Below are 24,436 nucleotides of genomic sequence, written 5' to 3'. Positions count from 1 at the left end.
CATGGTCATCGTCATTATACATCACCTTCTCTGCATGATGTCTCTATTAATGACTTGCTGCCATTTATACAAAAGCCGTTAGGTATTCATCACATTCGCACGAAACTTTATTCATTACCCCTTACAAAACTTCATTCTCTGTTCAATTTATATTTGGAAAACCCTCATTCAAACCAATACAAAATTGAAGCTATAATTTCGGATATTGCAAGTCACAGACTTTCAAGCCAGTCCGCATTGGAAAAGATGAAAAAGGGAAAAGAATCTTTCCTTAATCTTTCCTTTGCCAACAAAGGTCTCGAAGGTGTCAACTTAGGCAATATCCTTCATCATAAATTAGTTCAATCGAAAATACCTCCTTATTTCAAAGACCAGTATGTACCAATCATTTCTTATACCTAAACCAAACCTATTGCAACTAAAATTTACAATTACAAAAACACGTTTTGCAGGATCTCGATATTGACGACTACAAGTCTACACCTTCTGATTGCACTTGTGCTAGTTCCCAATTCACATATAATCCTGATGGCCACGTTATTACCGATGACCTCAACATTGTTAATAACACTTCTCTACGAAATGTGTTATCGAAAGGTCCGAAATATCGTGAGCCTAAATCTATCAATTGGAAATACAACTTTAAAATGATGATGGATTCATGCCAGGCAATTGGCTAAGCGCGAGAAGGAAAACGTAGACCCTCTTTACGAATAGATTAACGCAGTGAGTTCGTTGATACAAATCAGAATTAAGAAACTGAATGGGTCCATCAATGCCCATGTTACGTCAATCTTTAAAGACCCAAATGTTGCAAAACACTTATCCGACCTCCATGATAAATATGTTGTTGTCCCCGCTGACAAAGCCCCAAAAAACATCGTTTTTGTGTGTAAAAGTCATTAAATTAACTGCTTGATAAACGAATTAGTTATTGACAATTCACTTGGAAACTCAACATATACCCTCACGACACTTACCAAAGAGGAAATCCTGGATAATCATAGGTCTGTTCTTTGTTCCTTTGGAATTTCAACCAAAGATGACGAACTGCATGGAACTTCCATCACTGTATTGGATACCTAAACTACATAAGTGGCCTTACAAACAACGTTGTATTGCTGGGTCTTCCAAGTGCTCCACGAAACCTCTTTTTAAACTATTAACATCTATTTTATCAACAATCAAAGATGGCTTCAAAGTTATTGTGAAACTGCCTATTCTAGAGGTGGCGTTAATCAGATGTGGATACTTAAAAATTCCAAAATATCTTTTAGAGTACATACAATCTAACTCTTTTTCATCTTGTAACAGTATTAAAACATTTGATTTTTCTTCGCTTTACACAAGTATTCCACATTCCAAACTAAAAAACAAATTGAAAGAGTTGGTATTGCTTTGCTTCATAAAAAAGAATCGCTAATTTAGATACAAGTATCTTGTCTTAGGAAGGAATAAATCCTACTTTGTAAAGGGTCACTCTGATTCAAACAAAAAATTCTCTGAAACTGATATTATCAAGATGCTTGATTTTTTCATTGACAACATATTTGTTACGTTCGGAGGACGTGTTTTTTTTCTACAGACTGTCGGCATTCTAATGGAAACAAACTGTGCCCCTCTACTTGCCGACTTATTTCTTTATTATTATGAGGCTGACGTCATGCAGGAACGTCTTAGGAAGAAAGATTATACACCTATTGACTGGGTGTGAGGGTAATAGCAAGTTTGTTGTCCCTGAGAGACCAATTATTGCTCGAGGCAAAGCCGAGAGCAATAGTTGGTATGCGAAGGGACAACAAACTTGCTATTACCCGCACAACCAGTCATTAGGTGTTTTATTATACTGAACAACACAGTCATTAAATGTTTTTATATACCAAATTAACTAATTTTCTAAAAGTGTACATACATCATCTAAAAGAAAAAAAAAGTCACATAACATGACATGCACAAGATGAACTTTACGTTTTTTTTTATAGTTCTTCTTGTATTTATAAATATTTCATTAATTGCAATCAAAACTAAAATACTTGTGTTAAATTTTCCGTGCATATGATAAATTTAAGCTAACGTACACCAACTGCAAATTCGCTTTGAGATTAAAACGACGGCAGAACCAATGTTATGAATAAGGTACTATATTTTAGATCTTTAAAAAATGCGAGTGAAGACTTTCTCTCTTTTATAATTGCTTCTTGTAAGTGAAATTACAATAGCACGGTGTATAGACTCAAACAGATTATACCATTTACAATATTAGAGTTTGACGTTGCCAAGCAAATTGTCAATGACATTATTATTGTCCAATGAAAAATAAACATGAAAAAGTACTGGAAAGATGATTACGGAACTATTAACCGGGGTAATAGTCTTTGAAACTATTGACTGGCAAATAGTCTGTGGAATGAAATAGCACAACTATTTCATTATTTTTAATATAGAAAAATCATACTGAGCTATAATAAAAGAAGTTAGCAATATCCTTTAACTCTACTTTCCGCTATATAGATGATGTTCTTTCACTAAATAATTCAAAATTTGGTGCCTATGTGGAACGCATCTATCCCATTGAACTAGAGATAAAGGATACTGCAGATACATATCTTGGCTTCATATCTTGACTTACATCTAGAAATTGACAATGAAGGTCGGTTAAAAACAAAACTTTACGACAAAAGAGATGATTTCAGCTTTCCAATTGTGAACTTTTCATTTCTAAGTAGCAACATTCCAGCAGCACCTGCATACGGGGTATATATCTTCCAATTGATACGATATTCCCGTGCTTGCATTTCCTATCATGATTTTCTTGATAGAGGGTTGCTGCTCACAGGGAAGCTGAGTTTCAAATGGTGAAGTTGAAATCATCCCTTCGTAAATTTTACGGACGCCATCACGAGTGGGTTGACCGTTTCACAAATGATATCGGATATGTTCCTTACGTTGTAACTACAATCCCCTTCCCTTTCATGAATGTGACCTACCGAATTAGACTATTGACCGGATTTGATATCACATAAGCAACACGACGGGTGCCACATGTGGAGCAGGATCTCCTTACCCTTCCGGAGCACCTGAGATCACCCCTAGTTTTTGGTGGGGTTCGTGTTGTTTCTTCTTTGGTTTTCTATGTTGTGTTATGTGTACTATTGTTTGTCTGTTTGTCTTTTTCATTTTTAGCCATGGCGTTGTCAGTTTGATTTAGATTTATGAGTTTGACTGTCCTTTTGGTATCTTTCGTCCCTCTTTCAAGCTGTAAAATTCTGTAGTTTGTGTGAATTGTATGTTTTAGTAGTCTCTCATTAAATACTTAAACTCTTTCAACATGTGAGGATAATGACAGCTTCTTTTCTCATGTATTGGACACTTTAAAATCAAAATACCGTGTAGACCTTGTGATGTCTGTAAGAACCCCCCCCCCCATCTCAAAACAATGTGACAATTTCAACGGAGATTTTTTATGATTTTCTTTCACCAATTTCTTACTGTACTTAGATGAATTTGGCTTTTTTGTTTAAGTACGTTTTGATCATAAAGCTCTTCGACAGTTTCGTCTCTTATACTTCCTCGGCTTTGGACGTTCCTGATGAAGATAGATCCAGAAAAAGCTCTATCGGACGCATGAAACTTATAACGTGTTGTTAACTTTTTTTACAAATTTTAAATGGATGTTTAATATTTATCGTTTGCTTTTTATTTTCCTAAGTTATAGGTAAAGAATTAAATTAACTGAGCTGACTTTTACGCATGGTTTGTGAAAGGTTTATGGAACGAAACAAACCTTAGCAGTTCTTGTATTCCTTTAAAAAAAAGATATTTAATAAATTTAATAATTGACGTGTGTGTCAGACTTAAACTCTGGAGGATAAAAGGCATAAAGTAACAAGATTTTTGAATATAAGGAATCTTCTATCCTTTAAAATATAATTCTACAAGCTCAATACAAAGTTTATGCCGGCGCCGCCGAATCAACATCCACAGATCCTCCATTCTGTGACATTCATACCAAACGATATAAAAAAAATAAACCATTCATTGACTTTCTAACAAATATATTCAATGGCACACTATCATTGACGAGACAACTTTTTACTTTTTGTTCTTCTTTGTCGTCGCACTGTTGTAGAGAGCGGCTAATATGACTCCACTAGTCATACCAACAAGTCCACCAAATGCTGCACCATTTCCGGTATATGCAGCTACTCCTGAGCCACAGGCGGATCCTAAAAGAGATAATTGATCTACACGAACTTGATTTCTGCTATGACGTATTCGATAGCACCTGTCCCACACTCGATAGTCGTCTTGATTCTTCATTAAGGAATAAGTAAGAAGGGGCCCCACGACGAATCCTAAGGCAACTCCACCAGTACCCATTGTTGTCATTTTATCTTTTATATCGGGCCAGTTTCTAGTATCTTTATTGACTGCCCCTGCAATAGGTCCTACGATACAAGTTCCCATAATTCCAAACATCTGTGCAAACTTTGTAGATATGTGAATTCCAAGTTCTGTTCTCGTGTGTGGGATGTTTTCCATTTGTTTATCAGTCAGTTGTACACCACACATATTCCTAAACCATTCGGAACCCATATTGTCAAACTGTTCTCTGAAAAGCAAACAGAACGGAACTCAATGTAATGACTCATTTTCGTCAAAGAATTCTAATTTATTTCAATATGACAACCAAAACTAATTCATATCGGAAAAATTATGGACTTGTGGACTACATTCAAGCAACATAAAACAAGGTTTTATCTTTGAATAAAAAACTAATTAATGTTGGTTAAAAACGTTCGATGCAAAAGTTGACAAAGTGATTGTATCTAACAAATGCGTAAAATTGTGGCAAATTTTGTTTGCGATATGTATTGTTTATTTATACCATTTTTAATACTAGATTCCAGTAGGTTTTAGCAACGTCCGTAATAATTTATCATGCAATCAACATGCATTGCTTTTGCACAAATAACAGGTACACGAATAAAGATTTAAACAAGAACTATCTTTAAAAAAGATATCCGACGTATTTAAATTTGTGTATATGTTTAAAACTATCATTTCGAGAACCTTTAGAAGCACAAAGACTTAATTACGGAAGCCCTGGAGTGCCATGCAAAAAAATTAATGATGCAGGACCTCTTTAATAAAATCTCCATTTGAATGTAACTACAAGAAATTCTTTTCTTAGTTTGGTTATATTAAGGTGGTATGGGAGTCTAAAATAAAAATGATAGAATTTGTTCATACTTTGCCAAAACGTAGTATCTATTGATATATGTTGAAAAATATAATAAAAATGGTAGGTCACCGCGCATTTTTTCGAGCTAGAGGACGTGACAAAATGACAAATTTTGTATGGATTATACAGGAAAAAACACCATTTTGTGATTAGAAACTAAACAAAATGATAGAATTGTTAAATACTTAAGGAAAAGATAGCTTTCAGACAATGCTTTGAGAATATCAAAAGAAAAGATAGGGTCACCGTACGTTTTTTTTCCGGCTAAAATACAAAATAGAAAAATTCCAAACAGAATCCTTGAGAAAATGCACTTTTTTTAGAGTTACCTCCCCTTAAAATGCCAATTCAAAAAAACAAAAAAACAACCAAAAATAATCAACATTTGCAAAAATATTAATATTTATAAGTTATATTCTTATAAATTAGTTCTTTTAAATGAAAATTCACATTAAATATCTGCATTCCTGCATCAAATTTTGCTAACTTGATAGAAAATATGGACCTTTGGTTCTCTGTTTTTTACAATCTAAGATGGAGGAAGACAAAGGTGGTATGGGTGTCTTTCGCCATCTTGGATTGTAAAAAACAGAGAATCTAAGGTCCATATTTTCTATTAAGTTAGCAAAATTTGATGCAGGAATGCAGATTTTTAATGTGAATTTTTATTTCAAAGAAAAAATTTATAAGAATATAACTTATAAATATTAATATTTTTACAAGTGTAGGTTATTTTTGGTTTTTTTTTTAATATTTTCAAATTGGCAATTTAAGGGGAGGTAACTCTAAAACAGTGCATTTTCTGAAGGACTCTACATGAAATTTTCCTATTTTGTCTTTTAGCCGGAAAAAACGTACGGTGACCCTATCTTTTCTTTTGATATTCTCAAAGCATTGTCTGAAAGCAATCTTTTCCTAATTCATTTTACAATTCTATCATTTTGTTTAGTTTCTATTCACAAAATGTTGTTTTTTCCTGTATAATCCATACAAAATTTGTCATTTTGTCACAACCTGTAGCTGGAGAAAATGCGCGGTGACCTATCATTTTTATAATATTTTTGAACATGTATCAATAGATACTACATTTTGACAAAGTATGAACAAATTCTATCATTTTTATTTTAGACTCCCATACCACCTTAAGGCAATAATATATAAGAATATTGTGATGACACCTAAAATTTGTATTTGTCAAAAAATCTAGTGCAAATAAAAAGAAACAAATATGCATTTACTACTGTTTACATTAAACTTAATTCATGGTTAACAAAGCTAGAAACTATTGGTAGTATAAATATCTTTCTGTTTACATTCACCAAAACCCCGCGGAAATCTTACATTCCGTAGGTGCGTTCTAAAAGTCTTGTACGTTCGTGCAACAAAGTTTACATTAAAAATTACATAATTGTACCGAATAAAAAGCTGTCATGGATGCAAAGAACTATTGGAGAAACAATTATAAATCTTTGTAAGATCTAGTTCAAATATTTATAGTATTTCACTTGCTTTCCATCACGATATAATTATCGAGAGTTTTTTTCAAACACAACCAAATCACCCACCATGACAGTATTTTGTCCAATCACAGAAAGGATTTTCGAGCATGCGTAGTCTGTTGCCATAGTGAAGCGTCCTTAAGTTCAAAGTGCACAAACCGAAACTATACCGACTACGTCGGAAAAAACAGGTACACAAATAATGTGTTGCATTATTTATACTTTTACAAATTGAAATAAAGTCTCCTGTTATTCCTCTTCCATATTGGACAAACGGTAATTTGAATAGTTCTTTTAATGCAACAATTAATTTCGGTGTCCTCTTCGCGGTCCGTGTATAAACTGTGCATGTCAATTTCTGTAAAACAAACAAAAACAAACCAACAAAAAACCGAGAAAACTACTTAGATTTAAACAACTAAACCTTTCAGTGCCGGATGTAAATTGCTAGATTAAAATAATAAATGTACATGGAAACGCAAAATTGATTTGTAGTCGATACGAAACAAGAGAATAGTTCGTTAAACTTCATTTTTCGTCCTGCTTCTACAGCTCGTTGCGCATTTTCCAACAATGAACATATATTGTATATAATATGTATTTTTTTGTCCGTACATGTTCATCGAACAAAGATTCGCATGTGTGTTCTGCATTATTGCTCAAATTCTGTGTATTGAGTTGTATCAAATGCGTGTCGAAGTACATGTAGTAGTGAGGTAGTAAACTGAATTCCTGTTTTTCTTACAATGCGGCTGTGGAAATTCACAGAGAGCAGCACCGTTAGATACCCAAGAAACAGGAATACTTTAATTACTTGTCAAATAAATGGTTCTTAATATATGCAAGAAATCTTTCTAGTCTCATTCTGCATTTCTTTACCATTGCATTTTCTTTTTTTTTTGCTGCGGCATAACGCCGTTATGTCCAGCGGGAAATATGCATTTCGGAACGAGTATAAGACATAAGACATAAGACATTTTATTTCACTAAAGCCCCCACATGGGGTATGTTAGTTCAACATTTTTTAATAAACAATAAAAGTGCATAAACAATGATTACTTATATTTATACACTAGAGTTACTCCCCTTGGAACACACATACTTTAACATGTAGTATCAATTTTAATTAAGATTGTTTAAATGTTATTCTTTGTTGTATCTATGCTATTAATGATTCTGTTCATAATTGAGCTTTCTTCAATAAAAATATTTCGTATGTTTCGTATTTTTGTATTATATGTCTCTGGTATAACTAGAGAGTCGTGTAGTGGTTAGTGCATCGGACTACTAATACAAAGGTTCCTGGTTCGATTCCCGTTCGGGATGAAAATTTCAGGAACTCAATATGACACCATTTGCGAATATGGTCTTAAGGAAACGTTGTTAGTCCGTCGGAAGGGGACGATAAATGGCTGACCCGTGTTAAGAGAGCGCCATATCTCTTGCACGTTAAAGACACCCTTGTAGATTTCGAAAAAAAGTAGGCTAATGCCGCTACAAGGCAGCACTAGCACCAGCAAAGTGGAAAGGGACTAATAAGTTGCAAAACTTGTTTCCCAATGCACTGAAAATAAATATGTTCAAACTACAAATGTATAACTTAATTTCCAAAACATATGTAAACGTCCGCAGTCCAAGATGAGACATATATAATGCCGTAATTTTCTTCAACTTAGGAATTCATTATTAAGCAATTTCTAGACATTAATGGAAAAAAGTATTATAACAAAATGAATCTTTCAATGGCAATTTGATTTTCGATAAGTATAATTAATCTGAATAATTAGGCATGAAATTTCTAATGTGTCACGGTCAAGATACTTTTAAATGTTAGTTTGTTTACTTTCAGTAGCTGGACATTTTTAGAATCCAGGCACAGTGTCATCTATATATAAATATGTATTGCTATACATTTAGACGTGAATATATCAGAAATATCAAATATGATACCCCACCCCACCCGGCTAACTCAAATTCAAATAAAATATACCGTAACTTATAAATAAAATCAATCATCTAGTAACAGTGCAAAAGAAACTACCTGCGATATGCATTTGACCCAAATAAAAGACAAATATATCTTATTGAATTGAATAAGGTCACTCACCTGGTGATAATTCGATCAAATGAGGATTTCAACAAAAACTTTAAAACTTAAAAAATATTGCAATATTAATGTCTCATGTGTAATAAATACACACCTTTCTGTTTTACTGAGACTAAAATAAAAAAAAATCTATAACTTACCGTTATTTACCGGTATTGGCCTCAAAATTTTTTGCAGGTATATAAAAAAAAAAGTTTAAATTTGTTCTATATTTTGACTAGATGATATAGTTTCCTCCCTTGTAATATATAGATAAACCTATAATGTGTGCTTATTATCCGCACCTGAAGTTAAAACCGCTAAAATTACATAAATAAAACAAGTTTAACCCCAAAATCGTCACACTCTCAGTCTGTATCTCTATATCTTTTCTAACAAATAAGCTAATCTGATGCTACATCAAAACGTTGAAAATCAGTATTAATTCTCAATTGCAAGTAAATCAAGCATATGCTTTTTAAGAATTTAAAGATTTTATATATACACTCGTACACATATGTTTACATCAACTATATTTATTAAATACACCAAGCGTAACCATTTTTCTGTTTTTGAAAGAAATTGGAATTCACCGTAATATACACATTTCTCTCCTGCCTTAGCACATTCAAAGCGCCAATAATCAATCAATCAATCAATCAATCAATCAATCAATCAATCAATCAATCAATCAATCAATCAATCAATCAATCAATTTAGTCAGTCAATCCGTCAACTAATCAATCAATCAACAAACATACGCGAGGTATAAGTACACATGACTTTGATTTAGAATTTAATATCTTCTCCTCCTCATTTTTGCCATATTTCATACAGATGAGTATTGTTTTTTTTAATGAAATAGGAGGAAAATCGGGGTAGCAATGTGATTGGTATATGAAAACACGACATACATACAAGAATAAAAATACGATTATTTATTGTTCATATAGTATTAATATTCTATAATACATAACCATCGCATTTTGAATCCGAGAAAAAATGAATATGAAATAGTCGGTGTCTTTCATTGTTATTAACTATGCGGTATAAGTTTGGCTAATTGGTAAAGGCTGTAGAGTGACCTATAGAGCTTGGGTCAACCGTCTTAAGCGAATAGTTGTCTCAATGGCAAGCATACCACAACTTCTCTTGTTTGTATAGATCAAAGGGTGAAACACTTTTAAACTTTTTGTTGTTGCTAGCCGTGCAAATTATTTTTTTACAATACTGAGTAATTAGCTTTAATACATCTCGTTTAAAAAGGCCATTGTCATTTGTTATAAGATTAAAATTGAGAATGGAAATGGGGAATGTGTCAAAGAGACAACAACCCGACCAAATAAAAAACAACAGCAGAAGGTCACCAACAGGTCTTCAATGTAGCGAGAAATTCCCGGCACCCGGAGGCGTCCTTCAGCTAGCCCCTAAACAAATATAAACTAGTCCAGTGATAATGAACGCTATACTAGTTTCCAAATTGTACACAAGAAACTAAAATTAAAATAATACAAGACTAACAAAGGCCAGAGGCTCGGCGGGGTTAAACATGTTTGTGAGATCTCAACTCTCCCCCTATACCTCTAACCAATGTAGAAAAGTAAACGCATAACAATACGCACATTAAAATTCAGTTCAAGAGAAGTCCGAGTCTGATGTCAGAAGATGTAACCAAAGAAAATAAACAAAATGACAATAATACATAAATATTAACACATAATGTACTTTGTTTCAATCGTTATGCAAATAATAGTTAAATAAATCGGTGTTTGCGATGTTCTCATATATTGCAAGGTTTTTTTGAATACATTATTACTATGACACCCGATTAATTGACCCTATATATATATTTATTTTTACTGTGCGTATTGCTACAACAGTGTTTGATTTTTCTACATTGGCTACGATGTTTGGAGGGTTGAGATTTAAAAAAAAACCACGTTAAACCACCGCCGCAGTTTTGCGCCTGTCCCAAGTGAAGAGACTCTGGCCTTTGTTAGTCTTGTATGATTTTTAGTTTTAGTTTATATATATTTTGGAGTTTAGTATGACGTCCTTTATCATTGAACAAGTACATTTTTTTGTTTGGATGCTAGCTGAAGCATGCCTCCGGATGCGGATTTTCTCGCTGTATGTAAGACCCATTGGTGGCCTTCGGCTGTTTCTGCTCTTTTGTCGATTGGCTGTCTATTTGACTCATTCCCCATTTCCATTCTCTATTTTATATATATACAAATTATATGAATATTGTTATGTACATACTAGTATATATATATATGAATATTTATTGACAACAGCTAAATGTTTAAATTGTAATAAATGTCTGCCTAGCTACATGTATAATTTTAAACATTTATTCATCTCTTTGTATTGTTATAAAATAAAAAAGAAGATGTGGTATGATTGTCAATGAGACAAATATCCACAAAAGACCAAAATGACACAAACATGAACAATTATAGGTCACCGTACGGCCTTCAACAATGAGCAAAGCCCACACCGCATATAGTCAGCTATAAAAGACCCCGATAAGACAATGTAAAACAATTCAAACGAGAAAACTAACGGCCTTATTTATGTAAAAAAATTAACGAAAAACAAATATGTAACACATAAACAAACGACAACCACTGAATTACAGGCTCCTGACTTGGGACAGGCACATACATAAATAATGTGGCGGGGTTCAACATGTTAGCGGGATCCCAACCCTCCCCCTAACCTGGGACAGTGGTATAACAGTACAACATAAGAAAGAACTATAAAAATCAGTTGAAAAGGCTTAACTCATCAGATAGACAAAAAATAAAAGTGGACACTGTCCAAGGCTAGGGGAGGGTTGGGTCCCGCTAACATGTTTAACCCCGCCATATTATGTATGTATGCGCCTGTCTCGAGTCAGGAGCCTGTAGTTCAGTGGTTGTCGTTTGTTTTTCGTTTTTTTTTTTTTTTTTACATAAATCAGTTGTAAATACGGCCGTTAGTTTTCACGTTTGAATTGTTTTACATTGTCATTTCGGGGCCTTTTATCGCCGACTATGCGGTATGAGCTTAACTCATTGTTGAAGGGCGTACACGGTGATCTATAGTAGTTAATTTTGTGTCATTTGGTCTTTTGTGGAGAGTTGTCTCATTTGGCTATCATACCACATCTTCTTTCTTTAAATTTTGTTTCTTACCGTATAAATCTCGTAGAAATATTTTTTTAGTTTTGTGAAACGGAATTATATATTGCATTCATGGAAGCCATTTTCGTTTGTTCGTCCGTACTTTTTATCTACATCTATTCCTCCTTACTTCATTGAAATTATAGAAAAAAGGCCATAAGGGTGTTTAGGGGGTTGGTAATTGTAGTTCTCCTGATGTGGGATTTTTTCTCGCTTAAAAAAACAAACTTTGTGGCATTAGGCTGTTTTGTGCTCTTAGATCAAGTTGTTTTCTTTTTGACGCATTCCCTGTTTCCAGTTTTCTCCATCTTCTCAATCTTATGGGAAAGGCACTGAATTAATATTGGAAACAAAAAGAATGATTATCAATAAAATATTCAAATGCACCAATTAGAGCGCATGATATTCCCTTACTGTTATTAAAAAGAACAATTATTGCAAGACGAAAATGAAATAAGATGGCTCTGTAGTTTGGTCATGTATATATGAGGACATCCTGAGCTAAATCACGTAGGAATGGCAAATTAAATTTGTAGATACAAAAAAACTACCATATAGTACCGGAAAAAAGATGCATCGATTACTGGATATCTGGGGGAAAAAAGACTGCTATAGGTATAGGGAGAGGGTTGAGATCTCATAAACATGTTTAACCCCGCCGCATTTTTGAGCCTGTCCCAAGTGAGGAGCCTCTGGTCTTTGTTAGTCTTGTATTATTTTAAATTTAGTTTCTTGTGTACAATTTGGAAATTAATATGGCGTTCATTATCACTGAACTGATAGATATTTGTTTAGGGGCCAGCTGAAGGACACCTCCGGGTGCGTGAATTTCTCGTTACATTGAAGACCTATTGGTGACCTTCTGCTGTTGTTTTTTCTATGGTCGGGTTATTGTCTCTTTGATACATTCCCCATTTCCATTCTCAATTTTATGCTTTATGGTTCTTACGTAATACGGGTAGATATTTCTTCCTTATATTCAATTATCATCTCTTTACATACACAATATCGTAATTTTCGATGTGCACGGACACTTATGCAAGTCAAATAGCATTTTACAATTTTTATCAACTTCAGCTAGAACCTATATCCAGCGTTGCTGTCATACGGTGTGTTAGAAAGTACTAAATCAGAACAACATCAAAACTCCTAATTACACAGACTCATAAAATAAACAATAGTGTGTCTTTCTATGTTGTGATGTTATACTATTGTTTCAGAAAAGGGAGAAGGTTTGGTACCATTAAAACGTTTAATCCCGCTGCAATTGTTTGCACCTGTCCTAAGTCAGGAATCTGATGTTCAGTGGTTGTCGTTTGTTTATTTGGTTCAAAAGTGTTTTTCGTTTCTCGTTTTTATATAGATTAGACCGTTGGTTTCCCTTTGGAATTTTAACGCTAGTAATTTTTGGGGCCTTTCATAGCTTGCTGTTCGGTGTGAGCCAATGCTCCGTGTTGTATATAGGCCGCACTTTGACCTATAATGCTTTACTTTTATAAAATGTTACTTGTCTCATTGGCACTCATATCAAATCTTCCTATATAATAAGGTATGAATTGAGAGTAGTTGACTTTAATGATTGACCTTTTATTGGCCTCTTATATCGAATTTCCAATGCCTTCAACATGATTGACACAACTCAGCATCCGTTATTGAAATTATATAGTAACAAAATATCAGAATAAATATATAATACATGTAACAAAATAAAACATTGCACAAGAAAAACGCTCACACAAAATTGTTAAGGTGGCTTCGACGAAACTGTTGATTTTTCTTTTCCTAAATGGTCACTATTTTTTATCATGGATTTGGACTTCTTGCGAGCAAACCCATCATAAATGGTCGTGTCAATTATGTCTGTTCTTTCCATGGCTTTTTCAACCCATGTCCTATCACCCGCAGTAAGAGATGACCTCGAAGTCCATTTGTACGGATTTATACAATACGCCCCATTTAACATCCTATGTGTTACCTCATCGGGCTTATATGAAGACGGACCAAACTGGTCATCGGGCATATCTAAACTGATGTTCGATTGGGGTCGTCCTTCGGATGTTTCAGATTTTCCTGTTTGAGATGCTTTGGCAAGCATTATATTTCCTTTCGTATTCGTTCGTCCGTTTAGTGTTTCTACATCGTGTCGGGCAACGATTAAATCGATATCTTTTTGCCATGCTCCGTTCCGAATGACGTCCTCTTCAGAACTTACATCTACGGGTTTTTGTTGAAGATCTTCCAAGTAAGTTTTACTAAAATCTATTGAATATTTTTCTGACAAATGTTCAATTTCTATGATATCTTCTTTTGATTTTTTTGACTTATCATCATTTTCTTTCTCAGATTTTCTTTTTTGTGTCGAATGGTGACTCGTCCGATGTTCTTCCAAGCCTCTATCGCTTATTTCATGTGAACTAACTTTCAGAACCTCACACGATTCACCGTCTGACTTGCATCTCTTTTTATCATCTAAATTTAATTGTTTTAAAGATCCATAAATAGGTTTCTTAGCCAAATTAGATTCGCTGTTCACTGTTCTTGACTCTGATGGACTAATCACTGTCTGTGAACGACGGAAGTCCATATATCTCCTCTCTGCATAACTACTTCGTCCGAAGAATCCTCCGCCATAGTGAACTACATTTTTTGCTGCCTTTAGGTAGCTTAATTTTGTTAAAGATGAAGTCACTTCTGGAAATTTATCGACAGATTTTAGTAAAGGTCGGTCTTTTGGAAAACTGTTCCTTTTGTCTAACTTTTGTTTTATCCTCAGCTGTTCATACAAATTGGTCCCTATTCGTAATGCGGAAGAATATTCCCTTTTCACGTTGCTTGTTTCATCTGAAACGGGCGACGCAAAAGCCTCTTTGACTCTCTGTTTGAGTCTGGGAAAGCTAATTCGTTTTTGAAGTTTTCCTTTGTTTTCGTCTTCGGCATTATTGTTTTCATTCAAATCAGCATCACTTAAAGATTCATTATTATCTTGTCCTTTTAAATTTCTTTGAACACCACGATTTCTATTTTGAAACGACCACAATGTTTGTCTTCGTTTGAGGTCATGATCACGTGGGTTGTCGATCGTCTGCTTGAATACCTGCGTGTGAGACCTAGTGAAATCTTCTCTGTTAATAATTGGAAGAATGTGTGGTGTTTTCACAGATTCCATAAGCTCATTTGCATTATCTGATAATTAGATGTATTAAGTAATTTACTCCTCAGGTAAACAGTTTGTTTACATAATCTGCTAATCATGTGTCGACGAAATCATACCTCAGGTATACAAACTGACTGAAGAAAAAGAAAAAAGAAAATGGTGAAGTTTTGAATTTTAGAAGCTAATTATATTTGTTATATCTTCATTCATTCTGTATTGAAATGCTTTACATTTGTCATTTCTGTTTTACAGGTTGCTATGTGGAATAGGTTTTGCTCATTGTTGGAGGCCGTATTGTGACCTATATTTAGTTAAGTTCTACGTAATTCGGTCATTGGTTGGAGGTTTTCTCTTTGGCAATCAACCACAACATCTGTCTGCTTTTCTCTTTCAGTATTTTTGTGGTTTTACTTTTTTCTTTTAAAAGAAATTGAGTTTAATTCCTGTTTCTTTGTTTATCTATTTGTTAGTCGGTATCGTAGAAATATTTCGAAGTCCAGCAAATATATTTTTGATTTTTCGTATTAGCAACGCATTGTTTTCTAACTCTGAAGATCACTTCATCGCTTTGTAAATAAAAGTATATCACTGGTAGTTTGTATCACTTTTTGTTATTGGGAAACGAAATGTAAAGGGAGACAATTCTAATGAAAATTTATAATTTCATAAACTTTGTGAACGGCAGTTTTGAGCTGTTGTTTTGGTTGTTGTTGTTTTCCCTCGTGTATGCCACAAATAAAAAGATTTGTTTGCTCACATAGCAAACAGCAAATGACCAGATTCTACACTGAAATTAGCCCACAAAAGAATAATCGTGAATGATACATCATCAATCATCAATGGAGATATTATTTGAGCCGTCAATGATAGATATTTTGAAATAACGAATCACTAGTAAGCATTTGACATGGTTAAGCATGATTGTAAGCGCTCTTAAAAGCCGTCCCATAAATTGGAACAGTGATGTAACGGCACGATTTATATGAGTAACGAGTAAGTCCCCATCTAAAAAAAAACCACAAAAAAACTCTCGATTTGTGCATTTGCAGTTTGGTATTGCTGTTACAGCTAAGTGCACCAATCATTGAGTAATGTCTCGATAGTTTTCTGGCATTTAACCTTCAATTCAATACATAACCTAAACAACGATCTATTGTTTACCACAAACTGGATGAATATGCAACATCAAACGTTAAATCGGAATAATATTGAAAAGTGAAATTAAGTGTTTTGAAAATACATTTAGACATGATGGCATATTTCCTCTGAATACGTAGATAGAATCTATATAATCTGTCACATTATTACTAAAGTTGTTACATGACGTCCTCCAGTCTTATTTAAAGGATTACAAGTAAATGACAAAACAAACACTGCTTTTTGGATTTTGTCATATTTTGACGGTACTTGAAATTGAATATGCATTTGAACCCTAGATCCATTTGTTATACAAATACTTGATAAATATAAGCAGTTGGAAATCATAGATTGTAATTACTTTTTCACTTAGTACACATATACTAACTTACTTACTACATTAGTAAATGTTTAAAAAATAAATATAAAATTATATTAATCCTTTGAAATAATATATTAAATGGTGTTTGATTAAAATGATATTTTAATATCGATATCTATATGTGACAACTGCTATGTATACCAGTCATACCATATGAAAAGTTGAGACGTATTTAAAGTAAACTGTAACAGTGTAACAGAGTGTTAATTACCCCGACCATACGCGTATGGTCGGACCATATGAGTATATTCCCATATGGTCATGACCATACGCGTATGGTCCAAATACTCATATGGTCCGGAACATATACATAAGGGACTGTGCAATATTTATCTGAGGGTGGGGCCGGTGTACAGCAAATATTTATTAAAAAAAAAACTTTATGCCCCGCCAAAGTTTATTTAAAAAAAAGTTCCTGCCCCGCTTCAATTAATTACAAAAAAAGTCCTTGCCCCGCTTGAAAAAAATAAAACACACATATGGAAACATGATATTTTTTAACTCAAATGCACAACATTCAATAACACATGTATATCAGAGTTAATATATCAACTCAAATGCATATATTTCAAAATTATAAAGATTTTATAACACAATTTAATTGTGTTTTGAAAATAATATTTTATACTGCCACTAGAATGTTTCTATACGGTTTTTTTTATATTCATTGACATACATGATATACTTTCCTTGGAATTATGAAATTCAACTTTAATAAGGGTTTACCCAACATTTTTACTAATTTTTATAAACTTTTGAAGAAGTATTTATTTTGAGATATTGACAAAACTATATACATTTAAAAAAAATGTGAAATAGCCAAATCAAGTATAAAATTGAAGAGCTTGAGGACCAAAAATACCAAAAATGTATCCCAAATGAGGCTGAGGAATTATCTATGCCTGAGGAAAAAAATCCTTAATTTTTCAATGAATTCAAAATTTGCAAACTGTAAATTTATAAATTTAACTATGTCATTCATATATTGTGTACATTTATTTGTAAGTAATTTTATATTTTCTTTAAAATTAAAAGTGCCAAACATTTATTTTTCATATTTTAGTTTCAAATTTTTCTTGCTTTGCTTTGCTATTAAAGAACAACTGTACATTTTCTGAAGCTAATTTCAAACTATCAGTCAAATAGCTATGTGTTCAATCCTCTAGTGGTATTTACACAACCCAAATTTAAGTTGTAATTCTTTTAATGTTTAAGAATTTAATTTTGTTATTTTATTAAAGTTTAAGCATTTATTTTCCATATGTTATGTTATGTTTAATTTACAAACCATTGTTAATAGTTTTCCAGATATTTTATTTATACAGATAATAATAATGTACTATATTAAAAGGTGTTAGTGGTGTTTGTTCCACAGGGTAATGTTATGCGTCTAGTGCGGTAGATCTATTTATATGGTTCTTATCGCCGCTGGCTAGCATATTTTATGTGAAAAGAAAGCCGAGTGCGTAAGTCTTTCCTGCCAGTATACAGCCTCTACATCACCAAGACTCCAGCAGTATCCTCCTCGTTGGTAACACTGGTAACTGACATCTTTCGAAGTCAGGCTGAACTGCTTGGGGATCTCGGAGCAGCAAGGGCCCTAGAGATGCAGTGTGTAGGCCCATCGATGTGTGGACATGCCCTTGCACTCATCAACCTTGCTCCAGCTATGGGTAAATAGTTGGCTAGATAGGAGTCATAAGCCCAGTAAGGCAACCTATCTAAGAGAGACAACTCTAACAAAACCGGACAGATCATGATTCGTAAGCCTTGGTTTGGCAACTGATCTAGAGGACTGGAACCTTAACACGAAATCCACTGGCCCTCCAGGTTGGAGGTTGAGCACAAGACCAACTATCTCGTCTCATAAAAAAAAATGCAGTTACGGAAACAAGGACAAGAAAAAATTTAACTCATCTCGTATTAAGATCAGAGTACCAGCAGACATCTGCAAGTATGAATGATGTCAGTGAAAGCCTAATGGAAGCTGACAACATGAAAAGTATTTTGAGCACGAGAACAAAACTAAAAATTGGATGTTGGAACGTAAGAACAATGTATGAAACAGGAAAACAAGCGCAAGTCATCAGAGAAATGAGAGCATACAAACTCCACCTGCTAGGTATAAGTGAATGTCGATGGACTGGATGTGGTAAAAAATCTACAAGTACAGGTGAAACAATTGTGTATTCTGGTAGAAAAGACGAAAAACATCAAGCAGGAGTAGCAATTATAATGAGCAGAAACGTAACAAAGGCCATGATAGAGTATGCCCCTGTAAACGAAAGAATAATAAGAGCTCGCTTCCAAGCAAGGCAGGGAAAACTAACCATCATTCAATGCTATGCTCCAACAAATGAAGCAGAGGATGATGTGAAAACTGATTTCTATCTAGCTCTACAATCTGAGATAGAAAAAGTACCAAAACATGATGTTACAATAGTGATGGGTGATTTGAACGCCAAAGTTGGAAATGATAACACCGGGAATGAAAGAGTAATGGGAAAATATGGGTGTGGCAAGATCAATGACAATGGAGAACGTTTAGTGGACTTATGTGGTGCTAATAACTTAGTAATAGGGGGTACTATCTTCCCTCATAGAGATATACATAAGCTGACATGGACTTCTCCAAATGGTAGAGACAAAAACCAAATAGACCATATTATCATCAATGGAAAGTGGAAAAGATCGCTGCAAGATGTACGCGTTATGAGGGGTGCAGATGTTGCTAGTGACCACCATCTAGTAATTGCAAACATCAAACTGAAACTTAAAAAGTTGTCTACTTATGTAAACGTGTCAAGGAAATTTGATGTTGGTAAATTACAAGATCCAAAAATCCAGCAAGAGTTTAAACTGGAAATAAAGAACAGATTTCAGCTATTAGACAACCTAGCAACTGACAACACAATCACAATATCAGTCAATGATGAATGGCAGCACATACATGAAATCTACACTCAAGCCAGTAAAAAGGTACTAGGATTCAAAAGACAAGTACACAAAGAGTGGATAACACCTGAAACTTGGAATTTGATAGATGAAAGGAAAGAAGTGAACAACAAAATTTGCCAAACACGTTCTGAGAGAATTAAGGAAAAGCTAAGAACAAAGTATACAGAATGCAACAAGAAGGTAAAAACAGCAACAAGAAAGAACAAGAGAGATTTTATGGAAGACCTAGCAAAAGAAGCAGAAAGAGCAGCTTCAAATCAGAGAATGGGACAGATTTACCAAGTAACTAAACAACTAAGTGGTAAAAATGCCAAGATAAATATGCCTATTAAAGACAAAAACAACAATATGCTAACAACAGAACGAGACCAATATCTGAGATGGAAGGAACATTTTCAAGAGGTTCTTAATCGAAAAGATCCAGATAATATAGCAATTATTCCTGAGGCATCATTAGACCTTGAAATAGATACTGATCCACCTTCAAAACAAGAAATACAGAAAGCCATTAAAAGCTTGAAAAACAAAAAGGCACCTGGCATGGACCAACTGAATGCAGAACTTTTTAAGATAGATCCAGTTCTGGCAGCGGATACTTTACATCCAGTATTCCAGAAAATATGGGAACAAGCTATTATCCCTAACAGTTGGTCTGAAGGCAACATCATTACAATACCAAAATCAGGAGACCTAACTAACTGCAACAACTGGAGAGGAATCACCTTACTATCCATTCCAAGTAAGGTCTTCTGCATAATTTTGATTTCAAGAATAACAGAGGCTGTGGATAAGAAACTACGACAAGAACAAGCTGGTTTCAGAAAAGGTAGAGGCTGCATCGACCACATATTTGTCCTACGTAACATCTTGAAACAGTGTCATGAGTGGCAGAGGAAACTACTGGTAAATTTTGTAGACTTTGAGAAAGCATTTGACAGCTTACACCGGGAAAGTCTTTGGGAAATTCTGAGAAACTATGGTATACCAAGTAAGATAGTGCAACTCATCAAGCAGTTCTATACAAATTTCTCATGTACCATCAACTCTGAAGCTGACTCTACTTTCCTCGTAAAGTCTGGAGTAAGACAGGGATGTGTTATGTCATCTGTGCTGTTTATAATTGCTATTGACTGGGTAATGAGAACAACCCTAGCAGAAAGAAACACCGGACTGAGATGGACACTTTGTACTACGCTTGAGGACACAGACTATGCTGATGATTTAGCTCTTTTATCCCATACCGAAGACCATATGCAGGAGAAGACCAAAAAGCTAGAAGAAACAGCTAAAATGATTGGACTTAAGATCAATGCCAAAAAGACAAAGCTAATGTACCTCAATACAGAGAAACATCCTGCCATATTTGTAGAAGGGAAACAGCTTGAAACAGTAGAGTCATTTAATTACCTAGGCAGTTGTATAACAACAGAAGGTGGTGCTGAGAGAGACATAAAGATCAGAATAGGAAAAGCTAGATCTGCATTCATTAGATTAGGCAACATCTGGAAAACAACAGCCTTTTCAAAGAAGACCAAGCTCAGACTATATAACAGCTGTGTACTCTCAGTACTCCTATATGGCTCAGAGTGCTGGAGAATGACTGACAAAGACATCAATAAACTCTCCAGCTTCCATAACACATGTCTACGAAAGATAATGAAAATATTCTGGCCAGACAAAATCTCCAACAAAGACCTTCATGAGATGACGAATACCAAAGACATGGAGACTTTGCTCATACAAAAAAGATGGAGGTGGCTTGGTCATGTTATACGCAAACCATCTGATGACATGACCAAGGTAGCCCTTAGATGGACACCTGAGGGGAAGAGAAAGAGAGGCCGACCTAAAACAACATGGAGACGCACTGTAGAAAATGAGCTAAAGGAAAGAGGATATACCTGGGGTACAGTTGAAAGAACAGCAAACAACAGAGAAGAGTGGAGGAAACTTGTCCTTGCCCTATGTGCCACTAGGCATAGCAAGGACTAAGTAAGTAAGTAAGTATATTAAAAGCAATTTGATATAGTGCCAAACATTTATTTTTCTTATTTTACAGTGTTTTAGTTTCAACATTTTTTTTTTTTCTCATTTTAATACATTTGAGTTTAATGTTTTGATTCTCCTTTACTTTTATAAACAAAAATGTGAGTACAATATACATGTACATGTGTACAAATAGGTTGTATATACATTGTACATGAACATTTTATACATTTATATGTTGGTCAGTATTTCATTTTTTTAAATGATAATTAAAAGCATAAACACACAAAAATATATTGAAGCACTGTATTAGGCTAATTTGTTTTAGATTATATTGTGTTTTTTTTTTTTTAAGTTATTTTTTTCTCACAGAAATCACAAATATATGTATTGAAAAGAACATTTAGACCTTTAAACATGTTGCATTCAGATAATATATAAGTATATGAACTAACATTATCTCAAGCCATCGATATGTTAAATGTGCTGTTATTCAATTTGATTTTAATAAATAGTTTTAATCTTTTTTACTCTGATTTAATTATTTTTTATGCACACGCAAAGGGGTTTTAAAAGTGTGCGCCCCGTCAAATGTTTCTTAAAAAAAACTTGTCGCCCCGCTCATAATTTGCATAAAAAAAGTATGTGCCCCGTCCATGTTTGCACCGGCCCCACCCTCAGATAAATATTGCACAGTCCCTAATCACAACTGCCTAGTAAATTAATGCTATTAGTTTTCAAAATTTTCTACTTTCGACCGTTACTTTCAAATTGGTCTTGTCCGGCATTTGTGTTATAGGTCCGACGGAGGAGAGAGCAGTGGCGGATCTAGACATTTTCATTAGTGGGGGCCACTAACTGTCTAAGAGGGGGACATCTCCCGTCACGCTTCAATGATTCCCTATATAACCAACCATTTTTTTCTCAAAAGAGGGGGCTCAGGCCCCATGTCTCCCCCCATAAGTCCGCCTCTGGAGAGAAGGGCCACTTGTAAATTTGCGGAGAATTAAGAAAATTACGACTATTAATGAGTACCTCGGTTGAACCGTTCATTCCTGGTTTACTATTAGTTAAAAATTAAATAGCGTATCTCTATATATGACTTGTTTTACAAACATAAAACATGAAAATGAAATGATTTATATAACTTTAACAAAATAGAATTTTGAACATTTAGATAGTATAATAAACAGTAATAAAAAGACAGTATTGAATATGTCCAACATCACATTCACAGACTTCCGGTCTTTCATAGATTGTTAAGTAAGCTTTTGGCCACGATTTAGAACGATTTTTGTTATTCCAGAACGGTTTGAATTGGATTACAGAAAAGAGGGTATATGGAAAATAAAAATTAGACCGTTGGTTTTCCCCTTTTGAATGGTTTTACACTAGTAATTTTGGGGCCCTTTATAGCTTGTTGTTCGGTGTGAGCCAAGGCTCCGTGTTGAAGGCCGTACTTTAACCTATAATGGTTTAATTTTTGAATTTGTTATTTGGATTGAGAGTTGTCTCATTGGCACTCACACCACATCTTCCTATATCTACAGATTAGAACAGAAAGACTCAATAAGTATAGACGAGAATTGGGTGTAAAGTATAAAGAAAACTGAAAAAGAAAAGAATTAGGTAATACAAAACTTATTTCAAAAATGGATGATGTACATATACAAAATAAAGAAATAATCACGTTACAGAAAAAAATAGAGTAAAATCATGTTCATAGAATTAATTAATTAAGCATTATTTAAAAAGATAAAGAAAAATGCCCTAAAAATTTAAAGAATACATACACTCTTATATAGCACTGTATAGTTAAAACCGTGTTTCCTTATATTTCAAATATATAAACTGACTGAGCTTTGAGAGAAGTTAGATTACATTGAAGCCCTGATGTAAGAAAGATTAATAAATTTTATAAGAATCGTGAATACAAAACACAAGCTTACCATTAATTTGTATAAATTTATTCCGGAATAATGATATAACATTATACAATTATGAAATATTGCAGTAATCCTCATTTGTGTATGTTTAAAACCATATGAAAATTTTAATTAACTTATAACCATATATGAATTTAAAGGGACAGTCTTATTTTCGAAGTCCTCATCTGATAGATTGCAAATCAATCATGCACTGACAAGTCACCTTTAACCCTAAGGCAAAAGGTTTCTTTTTCTGTGGTTCTGTTTTAAAGCATGATTTTGCACTAGTTATTTTGGGGCCCTTTATAGCTTGATGTACGGTGTGAACCAAAGCTCTGTGTTGAAGACCTAATGGTTTACTTTTACAAATTGTGACTCGGTGGAGAGTTGTCTCATTGGTACTCATACCACATCTTCTTATATCTATTTATGACTTGCCTTTATTTACAGCGGGATTCGTTATGCTAAAAAATAAGGGTAAACATAAACTTTCTGAAATGGTCTGGACTTAAGGTTTTTATCCCAAGATAGTATGTTTTCGTGGATCGAATTTGTGAGATTTCTGATCGAAGAAACACGAGGGATATCAGCTAGAATTTAGGTATACATGTTAATTGCATAACTTGCAGTGTCAAATAAAACAAGTCGTATAACTGTCATGAAATGAATCAAGCTAGTTAATGTTTTCTCGATTCCTTTTACTATGCAATCAGGTAGAAAATGTATGTTACAGAAAATAATTTTGCAATGCTACATTTGCTTACGTAACTCGACACATTCATACTGATTGACTGATTGCTTTTTCTTTACGTCCAATGGCAAATAGTCCAGGGAGTGAATTTAATATATTACTGTGAAAAGTACGGGAAACAAAGAGAATTTAGTTTAGTTTTG

The 24,436-nt window shown here is 34.0% G+C and overlaps 2 protein-coding genes across 4 annotated transcripts; both read right to left on the bottom strand.

Annotated features, from left to right (window-relative positions):
* Nucleotides 1-3,945: 3,945 nt before the first annotated feature.
* LOC134682147 (uncharacterized) lies at nt 3,946-9,118 on the bottom strand. Of its 2 annotated transcripts, none has more exons than XM_063541723.1 (2): nt 8,852-8,952; nt 3,946-4,612 (listed from the first exon to the last, which is right to left on the bottom strand). In XM_063541723.1, exon 2 carries the CDS (start codon nt 4,594-4,596, stop codon nt 4,093-4,095), a length of 504 nt encoding a protein of 167 aa, XP_063397793.1. In that variant the 5' UTR covers nt 4,597-4,612; nt 8,852-8,952; the 3' UTR covers nt 3,946-4,092. The 2 variants fall into 2 exon arrangements, with proteins under 2 accessions (XP_063397793.1, XP_063397792.1); XM_063541722.1 differs by lacking the exon at nt 8,852-8,952 and adding an exon at nt 8,992-9,118 and having other exon boundaries at nt 3,948-4,612.
* A 4,600-nt stretch (nt 9,119-13,718) lies between these two features.
* On the bottom strand, nt 13,719-23,708 carry LOC134681431 (uncharacterized). 2 transcript variants are annotated; one of them, XM_063541061.1, is made up of 2 exons: nt 23,564-23,708; nt 13,719-15,285 (listed from the first exon to the last, which is right to left on the bottom strand). In XM_063541061.1, exon 2 carries the CDS (start codon nt 15,161-15,163, stop codon nt 13,742-13,744), a length of 1,422 nt encoding a protein of 473 aa, XP_063397131.1. In that variant the 5' UTR covers nt 15,164-15,285; nt 23,564-23,708; the 3' UTR covers nt 13,719-13,741. The 2 variants fall into 2 exon arrangements, with proteins under 2 accessions (XP_063397131.1, XP_063397130.1); XM_063541060.1 differs by lacking the exon at nt 23,564-23,708 and adding an exon at nt 23,408-23,507.
* Between the last annotated feature and the right edge of the window lie 728 nt (nt 23,709-24,436).

The sequence above is a fragment of the Mytilus trossulus genome, chromosome 8 (genome assembly GCF_036588685.1).
Source record: "Mytilus trossulus isolate FHL-02 chromosome 8, PNRI_Mtr1.1.1.hap1, whole genome shotgun sequence".
In the NCBI taxonomy this organism is placed as follows: domain Eukaryota; kingdom Metazoa; phylum Mollusca; class Bivalvia; order Mytilida; family Mytilidae; genus Mytilus; species Mytilus trossulus.
This window is presented reverse-complemented; position numbering and strand designations above follow the sequence as displayed.